The 13,425-nt window shown below is 53.2% G+C and overlaps 1 protein-coding gene across 3 annotated transcripts; it reads right to left on the bottom strand.

Annotated features, from left to right (window-relative positions):
* Position 1: 1 nt before the first annotated feature.
* Positions 2-13,214, bottom strand: MATK (megakaryocyte-associated tyrosine kinase). 3 transcript variants are annotated; one of them, XM_033081901.1, is made up of 14 exons: positions 13,138-13,179; positions 12,965-12,997; positions 4,424-4,480; positions 4,072-4,206; positions 3,821-3,936; positions 3,266-3,485; positions 2,330-2,423; positions 2,173-2,238; positions 1,928-2,027; positions 1,756-1,840; positions 1,510-1,583; positions 1,208-1,403; positions 782-868; positions 2-657 (listed from the first exon to the last, which is right to left on the bottom strand). In XM_033081901.1, the coding sequence occupies exons 3-14, from the start codon at positions 4,430-4,432 to the stop codon at positions 475-477; spliced, it is 1,365 nt and encodes a 454-aa protein (XP_032937792.1). In that variant the 5' UTR covers positions 4,433-4,480; positions 12,965-12,997; positions 13,138-13,179; the 3' UTR covers positions 2-474. The 3 variants fall into 3 exon arrangements, with proteins under 3 accessions (XP_032937792.1, XP_032937791.1, XP_032937790.1); XM_033081900.1 differs by lacking the exon at positions 4,424-4,480 and having other exon boundaries at positions 4,093-4,206; positions 13,138-13,214; XM_033081899.1 differs by lacking the exon at positions 4,424-4,480 and having other exon boundaries at positions 13,138-13,214.
* Between the last annotated feature and the right edge of the window lie 211 nt (positions 13,215-13,425).

Consider the following 13,425-nt stretch of genomic DNA (forward strand, 5'->3'; position numbering starts at 1 on the left):
ATGCCGTTGAACTAATTTCTTTGGTTTAATCAAAAAAGCCCAAATCCATGTGGTTTGCTGGCTGTTCCTGTATCCCCGTGTGGGGCTGGAGCAGGGCTGAGTCAGCGTGGGGTCTCATCCTCCAGTAAGTGGAGATGTCCAGTCCTGTCTCCCATCACTCGGAGTTGCAGCTTGAAGGGACCCCACATGCAGCATCTGCTCCTAGGGCTGAGCACAGGGGGTGTGGGCATGGCTCCCCCGGGGTCTGCGCTTCCCACTTTGGTGGGTCAGGGGAGATCAATCCCATGGCAACCTTCTCTGGGTTGTGGGGTGGGTGGAAGGACCATGCTTGGATGGAGGGAAGCTGCTGCCCCATCTCCACAGGGAGAGAGCAATACCACAGGCCATCCTGTTCCTGGCCCCTATTGCCCTGCCACTCCCAGCCCTGGCCAGTCTAGGGGCTTCAGGTCCTGGGTCCTGGTAGCAAAATGGGGGTTAAATGTCCCTCAGGTGCTTCAGCTCCTTCTGCAGCTTCTCTGTGAGTTTCTTGAAGGATGGGCGCTTGCCTGGCTCCAACTCCCAGCAGCTCTTCATCAGGGCGTAGACTGTGGGTGGGCAGCCCTCGGGGGGGTCCATGCGGTACCCCTGCTCCAGCAGCTCCGTCACCTCCTTCAGGGCCTGCCAGGATGGAGAAGCTAGCTGGCAACCCCCTTCCCTGCTCTGGTCAGGGAGCAGTGGGATGTCCCTGTCCTGTGAGTGCTAGTAGCGTGTAACCTGGGCTGTTCCCTGGCACAGTGCTCACCAGTTTGGGGTATGGTGCCCGTCCAAAAGAAAAGGTTTCCCACAGGAGGATCCCGTAGCTCCACACATCCGACTTGGAGGAGAATTTCTGTGACAGCAGGAGAGGGGGAGGCTAAAGCCAGATGAGGGCAGCCCTGGGTCCCCCACTGCTCCCCGTGGGCAAGACAGAGGACAGTGACGGCCCCCTGCCCCACCTCAGCTCCCCAGGGTGTGAACACCCCCCAGTCTCATCATCCTGCCCCAGTTACCACTGCATGCCTGCTCACGACAGAGACAGAATTTTGGGAGATGCAGGGCTGACTGTGCCAGAGGTCCCTGTGGGGCAGGGATGGGTCAGTGGGAATGGGAGCAAGCAGGGGCAAGCCATGGGGGTGCGATGCTTTGGAAGGACCCCCTGGCCAGCCCCTTCCCTCTCACTATCGCTCACATTGTGTTTCAGGGCCTCTGGTGCTGTCCACTTCACAGGGAGCAATGTGGCATCTGCACCCTTGGGGTTGACCCGGGCCAAGCCAAAGTCGCTCACTTTGGCCACGTTCTCCTCGGAGATGAGGATGTTGCGGGCAGCCAAGTCCCGGTGCACCAACTTCTTGGACTCAAGGTAGTCCATGCCCTGAGCCACATCCCTGCCACAACCGAGTGAGATAGAGCCGTGTCACTGTGTGTCCCCTGGGGCTGCACAGGTGGGTGCACAGCCCTGGATCCCAGCCCAGAGGAAGGAGAGGGACTTACAGGGCGAACAGGAGGAGCTGCTGGGTTGGGACGAGTGCCCGGCCCCGCGTGCGCAGGAAGTTCACCAGGTTGCCCTGACAGAGAAGGATAAAATGAGTCAGGACCAACGGGATGGGGCTGCGAGGAGACTTTGCCTTCTATAGGTGCTGCAGTGCCTGGCATCTGTGTTGACTCAGCCCCTAGACAGGGATATTGTTCTAAGTGGTGGTGGGTCCCACTGGCTGAGGAGCAGCCAGGTGCTCTCACCTTGCTCATGAACTCCATGACAATGTAGAGGCCATTGTGCAGGATCACTCCCAGCAAACACACAAGGTTTTTGTGCCTGACCTTCCTGGAATGGAGGGGATCTGAGTCAAGGAGATGCCTGCTCATCCCGGGCCACAGGCAGGGTTGGGCCACACCTCCATGGAGCACTCACGTCATGGCAGCTGTTTCAGCAAGGAAGGCCTGGGCAGTCACATCACACTTGATGTTCTTCACAGCCACCCTCTGCCCCATGTACTCGCCCTGTAGGACATCTGGGGGAGCATGGGAGACTCAGACTGAGCCCCACACCTGCACCCCAGGCTGAGCCCCCCATGCCATGAGATGGGGAGGGGGATCAGGCAGTGCCATCTGGGGAAACTGCATCTGGGGAACATCCAGCCCCATCCTCTCACCTACCTCCAAACTCGCCTTGCCCAATGCGGTCTCCCAGTGTGAGGTGCTTCAGGTTCAGCAACCAGCCAGCTGAGCATGGGCACAAGGGCACGTTAGCAGGGGCCACAAGTGGGGCCTTGTCCCTAAAATGCAGACCAAGCCCTCTCCCACCATCCCCTACCTTTGGCCAACTCCTCCTCAGCTGACTTCATCCCAGATTTTGGCTTGGGCTTCACCAGTTTGGTGCAGATGGCTCCCTGCTCCTTCATGTAATGCTGCCAAGGGATGAACAGATGGAGGTGATGCCAGCTTTTACCCTCAGCTTCAGGGTGTGAGTCCAGGTAACAGCTTTGGGATGCTCCACAAGACCACACCATCACCACTCTCAAGGGCAGCCCATGTCTCAGCCTTGCTCCCCTCTGGGCATAGCTAGAGCAGCACCACGATGGACCGCAGGGGATATGGGATGCTACCAGTGTGGTTGAACCCCCCACAGCTGCTGCAGCAGCTGAGGGCAGTTTGCAGAGGTGATGGGAGTGGAAGCAGCCAGACAAGATGGGACAGGATGGGATGGGGCAGGACAATCTTTGGAGTTTTAAAGTGAGGCTGGGGCAGCTGAAAAGGGAAAGGAGCCACCCAAAAACTGTGTCTAAAATGGAAAACATGAGAGTGCAATTCCCAGGAGAGGAGACAGGGTGAGGTATGGACCACAGGGAAAAACTCACTGGAAGGGCGAGAGCTCACACAACATCCTGGGAACCCTGTGGGGTCAGCAGGTGAGAGTGGGCTTTGAGTGAGACATGGCAAAATGCCTCAAAGTCCAGGGGAGGGAGAGGCCACCAGGGTCTTCCTGCCATGTGAAGCACTGAATAAGCAGGGATAGGGGTAGTGTGTTCCTCAGCCGGGGACTGGGACTGCAGCTGGCACAGCTGGTTTGCAGAGACACCCTTGGGATATCCCAGATCCGCCCATTGCACTCCAAACTGAGTGGGAACGACCAGGTAACAAACATCAATGGAAACCCCAGAGAACAGCACAAGGACCTGCCTCTGTGTGAGCCCATGAGGTCCTTGCCCTTCTCTGGCACTGGTGGGACTCTTTTCCCAGGGGGCCTCACCTCAATCATATCAATGAGGTTGGAGAAGTACTGCTGGCTGTCGATGCTGAGCGTGTTCTCCTCGTGCACCACGCGGTAGTGGATCACCTCCTTGCCAAAGCTCACGCACAGCACGTAATCACCGGGGTGCCGGACAGACTCACGCACCAGGAACAGCCCGTCCTCAGGGGGCTGCAGCTCCTGCACTGCCTCCACCCCTGAGATCTTCCCGTGGAACCAGCTGAGGAGAGGGGCATTGGAGAGAGGGCTGAGCCAGGGGTGTTCCCCCAGGTGCGGCAGTGAGATGGGGAAAGCAGAGCCCCTGCCAAAGCTACACAGACCCTACTGCATGAAACCCCTCTCCAAGCTGGGTGGGCACAGCCAGGGGTCCTTAAAGCCAGGTACTGACCCCAGTAAGTCCCTCCATCACTAGGGCACGGCTAGAGGATGCTCTGTCCCCAGCTGCCCACCCAAAACATGGATGGGGGGGGAACACACTGGACTCATCTGCTGTTGCAGCTCTCAGGGGCTCAGCTGGGTCACCCGGGGCTCCCCAGTCACCCCCTCTGTACTCACGGCATCAGGCTGAGTTTGGGGTCGGCACGGATGGCCCCACGCTCCCGCAGGGCACTGGCTGCCAGCAGCCCCTCCTGCCCCGTCTCGTTGTGCCTGGCGCGGTACCAGCCTTTGCCCTGGGGACAAGAGGATCTCACAGCAAGGGAAGGAGGGGAGGATCCCTCTAGCAAGGAAGGGACTGGCTCTGGCAGCTGAGATGATGGCACTGGAGTCCCATTCTGGCCATGCCCTCTCAGCACAGCAGCGTGTACCTGAGCACCCGCAGGTCTCACCTCCACAGCCTCGATGATGGTGACCATGTCACCCTTGCGGAAGGCCAGCTCCCGGGGCTTGGGCTTGTTGTGGTCATGCTTGGTGACACACTGCGTCCCGGGGGGCCAGTGCTTCTGCAAGGAGAAAGCAATGTCAGTAGGGACTGCGAGAGCTAGACCCCTCTGCTTCCCACAAGCACCAGGGCCAGCCCCAGGGACCATCTGAAACCCTGGTGGGGACCAGGGGCAATGGGCATGAGCCCTCCTCCACCCCACTTCAGTCCTGGGGGCACACCAGATGTCCCCCCGGTGTCAGCTGGCATTGGAGGTGTTCCTGTGCAGCCCTGCTCACCCCAGGCATGGCCAACCGTCAGCGCATCAGGGACTGCCTGTCCTCTCCTGCTGCCACCTGCAGAAGAAACCAAAGGGACTGTGGAGGGACGGGGCTGAGCTGACTTGTCCCAGGTCACAGCTGCTGTCCCACAGACTCCCTTGGCCAGTGCAGCTCCTGTCCCTCACACAGCCTCACACCACAGGATGGAAGAAAAGGCTGCAGACTCTGCGTGTGGCAGCTGTGTCCTGGGGACACAGATGGGAGCAGGACCCAGCACTCCTGCTCTCTGCCTCTCCCACTAAAGAGGGGCCCCAACTCCCAGCAGCTCAGCTGGCACAGCAGGTGCCCAGCACCACCACTGTGCAGGAGTAATGTGGTTTTACCAGGAACTGGCTTTTTCACGTCCTCTTCCAGGAGCTCTGAGTCACCAGGGCCCTGAGAGGCACCATCCATGGCCCTGCTGATGTGGGATGCAGCAGGGCTGATGCGGGGGCTGCTGGCAGCTGGGACACAGACAGGCGAGGCTGGGCTGAGGTGGAACTGTCACATGCACTGGTTGTGGGATGATTACACAATGTCCCTGTGCTGCCCTTGACATCAATTGGTCATGCTGGGATGCATATGACAGTTTTGCAATTCAAAATTGTGGTTTTTTTCCTCCTGGAATCCTTAATTCCCACTGTCACCTCCTTGGGAGAATCATAGAATCAGGGAATGGTATGGTTTGGGAGAGACCTTAAAACCCATCTCATTCAACTCCTTGCCATGGGCAGGGACACCTTCCACTACACCAGGCTTCTCCAGCGTCCCTCGAACCTGGCACTGGACCCTTCCAGGGATCTAGGGGCAGCCACAACTGCTCTGGGCACCCTGTGCCAGGGCCTCCCCACCCTCGCATTCCCCAATATCCCATCCAGCCCTGCCCTCTGGCAATAGAAACCGTTCCCTGTGTCCTGTCCCTCCAGCCCTTGTCCCCAGTCCCTCTCCAGCTCTCCTAGAGTCCCTTTAGGCCCTGCAAGGGGCTCTCAGGTCTCCTCGGATCCTTCTCTTCTCCAGATGAGCACCCCCAGCTCTCCCAGCCTATCCCCAGAGCAGAGGGGCTACAGCCCTTGCAGCACCTTTGTGGTCTCCTCTGGACTCACTCCAGCAGCTCCACGTCCTCCTGATGTTGGGGGCCTCAGGGCTGGAGGCAGCTCTGCAGGTGGGGTCTAATCAGAGCAGAGCAGAGCAGAGGGACAGAATCCCTCCTCCCCTGCTACCCACACTGTGGGATGAGTTCCTTGGAGCAGAGATGACTTTGCTCCTTTGGAAGGTGAGTCACAATCACTGCTCTGCATCACTGGTGGTAAACTCATCTCTGTGGCAGTGTGGATCCAAGGACTCTCTGATTGTGCCAGCCCATATCCACAAAAACAAAACAGGGACAATTGCAGCTGTTACAAGGTTAGTACCAGAAGGCAGCAGTTTTGTGTCTACCAGAAGCCATTGTTAGCCAGCACTGCCATCCCCTTGCCTTGCAGCCCATCCATGGCATGTACATTGTCTTGGTGAAGTTGGGGCTGCAAAGGCAGCCACTGTTAGCCTTCCCCAGCAGGCACAGGCAAACACTGACAAGACTGGGTGCAGCTCAGATCACTTCCAGGATACTGAGGACCTCATGAGCACAGAACTTCAGGACAGGGTCTGCTCCATACTCCTGGCCCAAGGAGCAATGTGCTGGCTGAGCTAGGTAGGAGGGCTGGTGGCAGCTCTGACAACTGTCCTTCATTTCCTGCTGCTCCAGGACAGAAATTGCAGGTAAAAAGCAGCAACTGTTTGCTCAGTCCTGCCCCCGTGTGCAGGCAGCAGTTGGTGCTGGGAAGGGACAGATCCTCCACTTGAACACCAAAGGGAAGAGCTTCTCCTCTACCCAGCTTGGCCTGGGGCTCACACACCCCGCATGGACAGCTGGCAGAGCCTGGGCACTCACCAGTGCCACACCCAGGCACCAGCAGGGACAGCAGTGAATCATCTCCCTCCTGGTGACCCTCACATGCCTTGTCTTAAAGCAGCTCTTTGATCCATGAGGTTCCCATCACTGGAATGAATGTTCCCACAAGCAGAGGTGCAGGCAGAAAGCCTGAGAGGAGATATTTGCCCTCTTCTTTGTTTCGGGGCTGTTCTGTACTTTTATGCATTGGTAAATGAGAGTAATTGCAATGAGGTTGAGAAGCACAGAATCATAGTGGGGGTTGGTAGAGCTGTCCCAACTCTGGACTGGAGAGCTCAAGCTTATTCCCAGTGCACAGAGTTACCCCAGCTGAGGAGGTGCCAGACCTGACAGCTCTGTGACAGGAGGGGACAGCGCCTGCGGAGGCTGCACCTCTGGCTGCGATGGAGCTGAGAGCTGTACACTCCCCTCTGTAGAACAAACACCCTGCTGCACTGAGTGTCACTCGGACAAAGGGCAGCTCCTCTGCTGGAACACGGGTGACACCCGGGAATTCCCCCCACTGCCCACCACGCTCAGCATCGTGCCTGTCCCTCCAACACCTGCTCTGCCCTCAGCACCTCTCAGACCTTGCTCTTACCTCAGCCGTGGCCATGTGGGCCCAGGGGCACTGATGTCAGGGGAAGCTCACAGCTTCTTGAACAGGGTTCCTGAACTCCTGGAGAGTCTCTTTTCTGCACAGAGCCAAGCAGTATGTTCAAGGGTATCTCCCAGACAGAGCCGGGGCCCAATTTCCTGATTTCTCTGCTGGTGAGGCTGTGATGCAGCGCCCGGGCGGTCCCAGAGCTGGCGCCGCCTGCGCCCTCAAACCTCCATCAGAAATGACTCATTATTTGACAACACTTAGAGCAACTTCTGCCCTTTGAGGGCACAGTTACACACCCTCACTAGAAGGGAATTGTGACACTGTGAGGGAATCAATATCCCCTTAAAAGAGGGACAGTTTCTGTAACCACTGCTGGCCTGGCCACAGCAGTGACAGTAGAGTGGATGCCTGTGGTAGCAGCAGCTCTCCAGGGAGGTTGAGTCCCAGGAGAGGAAGAGCTGGGACCAGGGATCCTCAAGTGTAATCTTGTCTCAACATTGGCTCTGTGAGCCTCAGACCAGGTTGATTTGGGAGCACTGCCACTCCTTGCTGTTCCTCTGGGGCTGATAATCCAGAGGTATCGTGGATTGGGACAGGCAACAGCAGGGAGACCTTTAAATGAGTACCACTGTGGAAGAGAAACAGCTTATCTGTATTCTGCAGCATCCCCAACGAGTCAGGAGGGACTAACCGCCTCGGCAGTTCATCATCACAGCCAGAAAACCACACACCAGCTCTGCACTAATATTCAGCATTTCCAATATTCTGAGCAAAATGGTGAAAAAGAAGAAAACGCAGCTGTAGGCAAACACCAGACTTCATTCAGGGGTCTTGGGATCCTTTAGGGTGTACTTAAAAAAAAAAAATAAAGCCTTCAGAAAATATTGACAATTCAAGGGCAAAGGCATTGTAGAAGAAAACTAATCCAAACTAGCTGGTACTTTCAGGTCCTGGCTATATTTTTTGATCCACAAACAACTTCACCAAGCCATTCAGGCCAGACTGTTCACAGAATTTTCTGGGTGAGTTTCCCCGGGAGCACTCCCTGTATTTGTAGGGATGGATCCTTAGAAATCTGGTCTGTTCAGGCTGGAGAATAAACATGAGTTTATCCTTACAGTTCTGTGCTGCATATCCAGGATCTGCACTAGGCTCCCTGTGACAAACAGAAATGTTTTGTACTTTTGGGTTTTGCCACATCCGGCTGTTGTTACAGACATGACCATGGGCCGAAGAGCTCAGTGTCACATACAGGGAACCACTCCCTCAGACGTAATAAATGGCCTTTCCCTGCCCTGCTGCACAGCCAGCAGAGACTCCCATGAGCTTCTGCCTGAGTTGGTGTCCTCTTTATGTCCTGGTGCATGCCACCCAGTCAGAGCCTGAGCCTTTCCCACACGGAACCTCAGCACTGCCTTCTCCCTTCTCCAGTGCAGCAAAGACAATGCCGTGCTCAGGTCCCTCCAAAAGCTACAGAGCCAAAACTGCAGAACTGCACAACCTTCCTGAGCCACTGTGTAAATGGGCAATAGTATGGAATGTTTGTCTCACATTCTCGGCTGGGGCTTTGCCTACTTGCCAGTCCTCCTGGCGTCTTGCATTTGGGCCTGGGAGAGAGAGGCTCAACATCCTACAGAACAAATTACTGAGCAGTGCCATTCCTGGGAAAATCAAAGTTATCCAAAGGAGTAGTTTGGAGGTGGAGAGATAGGCAATATTCATCAGCCCACATTTTGTACAAAAAACCAGCTCTTGTCATCTCAGCAGGATCTGGGCATTAGCAATCCCAAACCCTCTCTTTTGCTGACTCAACCCATTTTGGTCCTCTTGGACAATACCACTGAATTCACCACAAATGTACCTTCCAGCCTCAGGAGTCTGCCCTGCACTTCAAACATTCAAAAAGGGAACCAGAAAGTGGCAGTAAGTCGTAAGAGCAGACATGTCTTTGATGTCCAATCTCCAGCATTTAAAGGGAATGTCACTGGGTTAAAACATGCTTCATCACAACAAAGATGTCTATTTCCACCCAGAAATATAAAATTATGGAATCCCATAATGATTGGTGTTGGAAGAGACCTCGAATAGCATCCCTTTCTAAACCCCTGCCATGAGCAGAGACACCTTCTGCTATCCCAGGCTGCTCCAAGCCCCAATGTCCAACCTGGCCTGGGACACTGCCAGGGATCCAGGGGCAGCCACAGCTGCTCTGGGCACCCTGTGCCAGCCCTGCCCACCCTCCCAGGGAACAATTCCTGCCCAATATCCCATCCAGCCCTGCCCTCTGGCAGTGGAAGCCATTCCCTGTGTCCTGTCCCTCCAGACCTTGTCCCCAGTCCCTCTCCAGCTCTCTGGAGCCCCTTTAGGTTCCAGAAGGAGCTCTCAGGTCTTCCTGGATCCTTTTCTTCTCCAGGTGAGCACAGGGGGATAGCACGAGCTCCAGCGGAGCTCAGAACACGCTGCACTGGGTTAGTTCATACAGCGGTCATGTAGTGATGGTGCAAGAGGGAGAGGCTTTAAACCTATTGAGGGTGGTTTTTTATGGGATATTAGGAAGAAATATTTTTGGTTATGAGGGTGGTGAGGCCCTAGCGCAGGGTGCCCAGAGCAGCTGTGGCTGCCCCTGGGAGTGTCCAAGGCCAGGTTGGATGGGGCTTGGAGCACTCTGGAATGGTGGAAGGTGTTCCTGTCTAGGGGGTGGAATCTGGATGGGCTTTAAAGTCCCTTCAAGCACAGCCATTCTGGGATTCTGATTCCATAAAACAATGCATCTACGTAAACATCTATGGAAGCTTTGAAATACATCCCTCTCCAATATATTTTTGTATGGCCTATAACCCTTATCCCAGAATATCTAAACAGAACCTTTTTTATACCCCCCAGAAATGTACCTAAAGAAGAAACAGCCTCGTTTCGCAATAAACAATGCGGAAACAATGCTTTTCAGTAGGTTCTAAAGAGCCATTCAGAATACTCCAAAAAGCCTGAAGGAATATGAAGTGTGATTTGAAACAGAACTTTAAATGAAGACTCACAGTATTAGTCCCACCCTCTGCCATAGGCAGGGACACCTTCCACTAGACCACATTGCTCCAAGTCCCATCCAGCCTGGCCTTCCTTGAGCACTTCCAGGGGTGGGACAGCCACAGCTGCTCTGGGCAACCTGGGAGCGAAGCATTCCTTCCCATTGAGCCCTGCCCTCTGACAGTGGAAGCCATTCCCTGTGTCCTGCCCCTCCAGGCCCTTGTCCCCAGTCTCTCTCCAGCTCTCCTGGAGCCTCTATTGGCAGTGGAAGGGGCTCTGAGATCACCCCAGAGCCTTCCCCTCCGCAGGCTGAACAGCTCCAGCTCTCTCAGCCTTCAACAAATACATGAAGCTAAAGCCTGTGGCAATTCTCTTGCTGTCTGTTGGTGTCAATCCAAAAGCCAAAGTGTCCAGCTCTGCTTCTCTCTTTGCATTCTTTTTCTAGGTACCACTATGACAGCACCAAAGCCATGTTACAGCTCGGTCAGCTTTGTTCAAACCACCAAGATGGAAGTGTCTCCATATGTCTGTACCACGCTGTGCACTGCTGCTCCCAAACAGCAGCCCTGGAGCCCAGCATCCCTGCTCCAAAGGGTGGGGGAAAGCCCCAAACCCACACAACAAACCTGGCAGCTTCAGGCACTTCAGGCCAGAGGGCAGAAGTCTAAAGTGGTAAAATGTTTAAAGGATGCACATGATACCAGAGTGTGTGTAGGATTTTTTTCTTTAATGTATCTCTCTATATATTTTGCTGTGGGAAGTTTCTTCTAGAGCAAGGAGTGGGAGGGAAGGAAACATAACAGAAGGAAAGGAACAGTTGCTACAGGCAACTCAACTCTTACACAACAGTGCAATTTCTGTAGTGATTATGGAATCACAGAATCATTAAGGTGGGAAAAGACCTCCAGGAAAATCAAGTCCAACCATCAGCCCAGCACCACCTCCATGTTCACCACCAACCCCTGTCCCCAAGTGCCACATGCTGTTTGAACACTTCAGGAACAGTGACTTCACCACTGCCCTGGGCAGCCTGTTCCAATACCTGACCACCATTTTCATGAAGAAGTTTCCCCTATATCCAACCCAGACCTCCCCTGCTGCAATTTGAGGCTGTTTCCTCTTGCCTTGTCATTTGGTACCTGGGAAGGAGACTGACCCCCACCTGGCTCCCCTGTCCCATCGGGGCTGTACAATTTTTGAGAATTATAGTACAACAAAACTACCTGCAATGGACTATTTAAAATGGAAGATGTCAGACTAAACCAGGACTTACTACAGGTAAAAATTGCAATCATATGAGCATTATTTCATACATGCAATATGATTACTCTGCAGCATCTCTTGTTTGTAATTTTTTTCATCTCCTTCACCTTCTGCTCTTCTACCTGTCTCTCTTCTTTTTACTGTGTGCAACAAATGTATTCTTTTGAGATTTCAAGTGCCCTGATTATGTTTTTTTCCCCTCAAAGCCATTATTTTTAAACCATGCCAGGAGAAGAACGAGATAGAATGGTAACAACCCAACTGAAATGAAGGCAGCAATATGGAGGAAATACACAGAAATCTGCAGTTCTTCCCACATACCATGGAAGATGGAAATTTAAGTTATTTAGAAGTTCTCCACCACCACACCACACTCAGAAATTAAGCTTATATTGCAAAACCTCACCTAGAGCAACAGTAGCCAGCACCTTTGAAAATATGAAACCAAGAATTTGGTGTCCAAGCTGAAGCCTTCTTCATGAACTTTCTGCCCTGAGCCACAGAAATTACAATCAAAACTGGCTACTGCAATTTTAATTTAATCTCAAACTGGGCTCCCTTTCATCATATTTAACACAAGTACCTGTAGGATTTTAATGTTTGGTTATTTGATATTGATGAAGAGAGTCAGTACTCTCATTGCACAGTCAAGACAATTGCAACTGTTAATGAAAAAAAAGTAATTACATGCAAATGACCTTTCCTGTTGTGTGTCAAACCAAGAACAACTGAGCAAACAGGATGGCAGAGGGCTTGAGTCACGCACTGTACAAATTTATGTGCTACAATAAATTCTGTGGTTTTCCACATAGGCAATAAAAAATGGGACAGAGGAGTCAATGACACAGAGAAACACTGAGGACATGAAGCATTTCCTTTATGGGCAGTGAGACTCTCATTTGGTGGGACACCCCAACCTCTCACTGTCAGTGTGGAGAACCAGATTAACCAGGACCCTCATGTCAGGGCTTGGCATGGAGCTCAGGGAAAGGTTCTTCCCCCCGAGGGTGCTGGGCACTGCCCAGGCTCCCCAGGGAATGGTCCCGGCCCCAAGGCTGCCAGAGCTCCAGCAGCGTTTGGACACCGCTCTCAGGGATGCTCAGGGTGGGATTGTTGGGGGGTCTGGGCAGGGCCAGGGGCTGCTCTGATGATCCCTGAGGGTCCCTCCCAGCTCAGGATTTTCTATGGTTCTATGCTCCTCTCACTTTAATGAATCCCTTTACTTAAATCTTAGCATCATCAACAGAATTTCTGGTGTTACTAATGGTAGAAGTATAATAATAAATGGAATGTACATAAATGAAATGCCCACATCTCTCAGTAGTTCAAAAGTGTTAATTGAAGAGAGAATCTTTAGTATCCCACTGACAAAGACATTCACCAACCTGGTATTAACTGCACTTCTCTACCTGAGCACCATTTCATTACAGATTCACTGAATCCCAGAATGGTTTGGGCTGGAAGGGATCTTAAAACCCATCCCATTCCACCCCTGCCATGGCAGGGACGCCTTCCACTGTCCCAGGCTGCTCCAAGCCCCAGTGTCCAGCCTGGCCTTGGACACTGCCAGGGATCCAGGGGCAGCCACAGTTGCTCTGGGTACCCTGTGCCAGGGCCTGCCCACCCTCCCAGGGAAGAATCTCTTCTACGGTTAAGAGCTCCTGGCAGCTTACAGTCCCTCAAGCATCCAACTTACCTTCCTAACAGGGATCTTGCAGTCCAGGTTCATCTGTCAATCAAGAGGTGAGAAAGAAAACCCATAACAAAAGTAAGTATACTGCAGTCAGATTTTTAACAGCAAACATCAGCAGGCAAAGAATTAAAAACATGTTTAAAAACTATTTAAATAATTCTGAAATCTTGCTTTACCTGAAGTAAGAAAATATGAGAAGCTGATCAACTGAGCTTTCGATTCTCTGGAATGAGCCAACAGTACAGCATCTGAGACTTCCCTTAAAAGCTTTTCTATAAATAACAACTGTGAGTGTTCTGAAAAGCAACATGAGCTTTGTGGAAGTCAAGTGGGAGTGCCTAGGGCTGGAAATACTGTTCTGAAAAATCTATAGAATCATAGAATCCCAGAATGGTTGGGGTTGGAAGGGATCTTAAAGCTCATCTTGTTCCACACTCCTGGGCCCGGACAGCCCCCACTGTCCC

The sequence above is a fragment of the Catharus ustulatus genome, chromosome 29 (assembly GCF_009819885.2).
Source record: "Catharus ustulatus isolate bCatUst1 chromosome 29, bCatUst1.pri.v2, whole genome shotgun sequence".
NCBI classification, from domain to species: domain Eukaryota; kingdom Metazoa; phylum Chordata; class Aves; order Passeriformes; family Turdidae; genus Catharus; species Catharus ustulatus.